Here is a 4800-nt window from a genome sequence, read left to right as displayed (position 1 = left end):
CAACTGTTGCAGTTAATTTAAATGTATCGTCTAATTTATTTAGGCCAGTTGCAAATATGATCAGAAATTACATTGAAATACCAATTTGATTTAATCTAAAAAAATATCGAGAATACATACATACAATATTTTTTTACCTGGGTGTCACAATACTTTTTAGTATCAACTAATTTTAAAAATAAATTGCTTATAAGTTATATAAATTATATATAGATATAGATATTGTAAGTCTTCTCACCACTTGATATTGTGTAAAATGCTTCATTGAACAGCAAAGACAGCTTTTTGGCAGTTTTGTGATTATCAACTCGTTCCAACAATGCATGTGCTTCAATTGTTCAGTTTTTTAATGATGTCAAAAAAAAAAAATCCACTAAAAATGTAACTGTAGTTAACATTTATGAATTTCAACTTAATATTGATTGATATTAATATTAACATTTATTAAACGATTTAATTGTATAATATGATTGGTAGCATTGGGCTTGTTTTAACTGTTCCACATCCATTTTGATATGGGCATGTGAGTAATTTCAACATGTTTTGCTGTTAATCCATAAGATAAATTAAATTTTAAACCAAATTGTTTTCTTTTTTGTTATTTAAGGCATTGAACAAGTATTTGTGACAAGTGTGAATTTTACAATAGCAGGGTCAGATCAAAATAGATCCCTGAAATAATTAAAAAAAAACTAATTATTGTTCTTATTGCATTTATTGATCACTAATTAATGTGTATTAAGGACAATTATAATATAAATTTGATTAAAACCATTAAGTTGACTTAAAATTCTTAAAAAATAAATAATTTCACAACAATTGTGCTAAAATGATACATAATCCTTCTCTAAAATACTGACCTAATAATTGGAATTTTTTTAATTACTGATTAAGTTTAATATTAAAATTAATGTCCATACATCACAATCAAACTCGTTCACACAATTTGAATCAATGAAATGTGATACGCATTATAAACTCAATATGAGTCGAAAATTTAAAATTCAATATTTAAAACTAATTGCACTGTTACTAACATAAATAAACAATGATCCATACAAATGCATTTGTTAATTTTATCACAGTACAAAGTGCAATTTGTCAATATCTCAAGTACAGTATGTCAAATCAATTAAGTCAATCACAACAATGAAAAATGAATCTATACGCTATAAATATAATATTTACAATAAACTAAGAACTTTACAACTTAGGGACAAATATAGCCAATTTTTAATTATGAAATTAGAAAAAATAAGTGTGACGGCTCTTTTGATTAGACCCTAAGTATAAAATTCTTACTATCACTTAATAAAATTTATGCAAAAGAAACAGTGGAATATTTGACCTCCTTCAGGTCATAAAATGCGATGAATACAAATATCCTATTTAATAGAAGGGAACTACAAAAAGTTACAGATCCAGTCAAAATTTGAAATCCAGTTCAAATTTAGTTCATTTTTCATTAGTTATATATATACTCCTGGCATTAAGGTATATCTACTTTATGTTTTATCTACCAATGGCACTTGAAATAATCCTTGTAATAGATGATTTTGAAGTTCTTCCCTCAATAAACAGGACTGGCAAATTAATTTTAATATCTTTGATGGCCACTTATTACTAATATGTACTAGAAGCAGATATTTCAGTAGACAAATATCTGTTTCAGCTGAGGTTTCAATTCAGGTGGTATAGCATGGGAATCCTGTTGAGGTTTTCCCTTGACAAATCTTTTCCAGCGACCGCCTAAGTTCTTACGGAAGCTACCGCTGCGGCTCAAATTTTGTGACAGGGTGTCCTGAAATAAGAAACAAAAATATTATTAACAATGCCAGGCAAATTTCTATATTTATAACATGAGTACAGATAATGAGATCAAACAGATATCAGCTGATTGACGAACATTGAGAAGTTTTTAGATAACTGGCGTGGTTTTAATATTAGCTAAAGTAAAAATGGTTGGTATAGTGACTAAATCATAGATGTAGTTAGCGCACGCTTTAGACGATTTGGCAATGTTGCAAAATAAAGCCGTCACCTGAATACAAGGTGCTATTGTAAATCAACTTTCTAAAAGAAAAAAACTACGGATTCATAATATTTAAAGCAATGACTAAAATCTGCCGTTCGGCTTATTATAATATGATAAAGCAATTTTTGAGTAAATTGAAGAAAAAAAATTGTTATTTATTTACATAAGGCAATTTATTAAAAATTGCAACAAATTAAAAAAATCAAATAAACATACAATTTTTGCATAGCATTTTTGATAGATTAAATCCTAGTTACCAGCAGATTTTTTTTTTTAATTAAAGTATATGAATAAGCACTCATGATAAGATATGCCGTATGTGAGGCAATGTAATATTACGAAGCAACTAAAAAACTTGTGTCCGGTTCTAGGTTAGATATTGTATAATCAAAATATTGTTTCGCTAATTACAAAATTATCGTGAATGACTCTAGTGAATTTAATGGTTATGATATAAAAAACATTTTTTTTCAGTTGCTTGTATTTACAATGCATTGCGAAAGTCGACAAACACTTGTGTATTATGAAATTAATTCAAACATTTCAGTAAAAAAAAGGCTTGGCAAAAAGTTGCATATCAAACCTTTAATAATACACATACTTAATTATAACTAAATATTTTTTTGGATTAGATTTTTTGTTCAAACGTTTATCAATAGCCGGGTGATATCTGTTTATTCTAATTAAACGAATTTTCGAACAACAAGAGTAAAAAAACGATCGAGTAGCGAATTTGGAACTTGACGGACAGAAGCAAAAGTTGTTTTAGTCGCAAAATTCAGTATTATGAATATACACAAACTTTGTGTGAATTTATTAGTATTGTTAAAAAGTGTTACAAATAATGAGATTTTTTTTTGTCATTTACCTGATTGCTGCTGTACAGGAAGGGCTGCGGCGGGTTCGGCGGGAACACCCAGATGGGTTGTTGCCTGTACGCCACTGGCTCAGCAGGTGGTACAACCGCCGTAATTGTCTGGGGCGCCTCTGGATGAACAGAGTTAGAGTGCTCTTCGCGTTTCCTCAGGTTACTGCGAACAACACGTATTGCCATCATTGTACCGTTACTTCCAACCATTTTTGCAATAATTTTAACTATGTCTTATTATATCCCTTTGTGCATATAGGGTTTAAACTGACTAACAAGTATCACTTTTTTTTATAAATATCCAAGTATCATACGACACACGTTTATAACGATTTCATAAATTAAATATCACTGTTTGTTTTTGTACAAAGGCACTTTTTGTCTTCAAGCACACACGAGGCTTTAAACTACCAATGTAATATTTGACTAGAATAATTTTAATTGTTTCAGCGTCCACTGAAGGCTTTAAGCAACTTCGTGCCAAACAGACTCTCTGTCGTACACGTCCATTCGGTCTGAAGCATTCGACGGCCGCGCGACGCTTTAAATACTATGCGTGTGACGCGTATGACGTTGCCGGCACGCGATTGGTCGAGAGCGTGCACTCGACGGTGATTGGTCGGAGGAAAGAGATACGTTTGAATTGTACAACCGTTGGATGACAGAACACAGAACTGACTTTTTAAGTTTTTCCTCTGAAACGAGTGTACGAGAGTGCAGCAGTTTGGAATTATTTGATTTTCTTCGAAATTAATTTTAGTTACGTTTTCTAGTTTTTATTAGTGAAAAAATAATCATTATTTCAAATATAAAAAAAATAAATAATTATAGCTAATTTTTGCTCGTCGTAAATTTGAACACACAATTAAATTGAATAAATCAACATTATAAACTATTATTACTAAACACTAAATATTAATTAAAATGGTTCCATAAAAAACCGTGTAACTCGAAAAATTCACTTTCATATGAAAAAACCGTGGTAAACAAAAATTACTATGAAAAGCCTATTTTGCCAGTTTTTATTATGATGAATAACAAACACATATAAATTCTAATATATTTAATATAAAACGCATTTGATAAATTATAGCTTCATTCATAAGTAAAAATTAGGAACATCTATTTTTTTTTATAAATTCTAATATGTTTAATATGAAACGCATTTGATAAATTATAGCTTCATTCATAGGTAAAAATTATGAACATCCATTATTTTTTTATAAATTCTAATACATTTAATATAAAACGCATTTAATAAATTATAGCTTCATTCATAAGTAAAAATTGGGAATATCTATTATTTTTTTATAAAATTCCTGTTTTTTTGAAATGAAATTTTTGCTCGGCGTAAATATGAACACACAATTAAATTAAATAAATCAACATCATAAACTATTATTACTAAACTCTAAATATTAATTAAAAAGGTTCCATGAAAAACTCGAAAAATTCACTTTTATATGAAAAAACCGTGGTAAACAAAAATCATTATGAAAAGCCCATTTTGCCAGTTTTTATTATGATGAATAACAAACACTTATAAATTCTAATGACATTTTTGCTCGGCGTAAATCTGAACACACAATTGAATGAAATTAAACGACATCATAAATTATTAATACTAAATTATAAATAATAATTAAAAATTTCACTTCAATATGGAATTAAATTAATTTACTTTTATATGGAAAAACCGTGATAAACGAAAATCACCATAAAAATGCCCATTTTACCAGTTTTTAATATGACGAGTAACAAACACTTTTAACAAAAAATAAATATTAATATATTTAATATCACAAACATTAAATAAATTATAGCTTCATTCATAAATAAAACTTAACAACATTTATTATTTTTTCATTATTATGGAGACGGTTCAAAATTTTAATTT

At 28.2% G+C, this 4800-nt stretch overlaps 1 protein-coding gene across 1 annotated transcript; it reads right to left on the bottom strand.

Moving 5' to 3' along the window:
• Positions 1-937: 937 nt before the first annotated feature.
• LOC113374343 lies at positions 938-3415 on the bottom strand. The gene is made up of 2 exons (XM_026614443.1): positions 2904-3415; positions 938-1801 (listed from the first exon to the last, which is right to left on the bottom strand). Exons 1-2 carry the CDS (start codon positions 3111-3113, stop codon positions 1649-1651), a joined length of 363 nt encoding a protein of 120 aa, XP_026470228.1. The 5' UTR covers positions 3114-3415; the 3' UTR covers positions 938-1648.
• Between the last annotated feature and the right edge of the window lie 1385 nt (positions 3416-4800).

The sequence above is a fragment of the Ctenocephalides felis genome, unplaced genomic scaffold (assembly GCF_003426905.1).
Source record: "Ctenocephalides felis isolate EL2017-DRISC unplaced genomic scaffold, ASM342690v1 CF-g0.4_SCAFFOLD_01719, whole genome shotgun sequence".
NCBI classification, from domain to species: Eukaryota; Metazoa; Arthropoda; class Insecta; order Siphonaptera; family Pulicidae; genus Ctenocephalides; species Ctenocephalides felis.
This window is presented reverse-complemented; position numbering and strand designations above follow the sequence as displayed.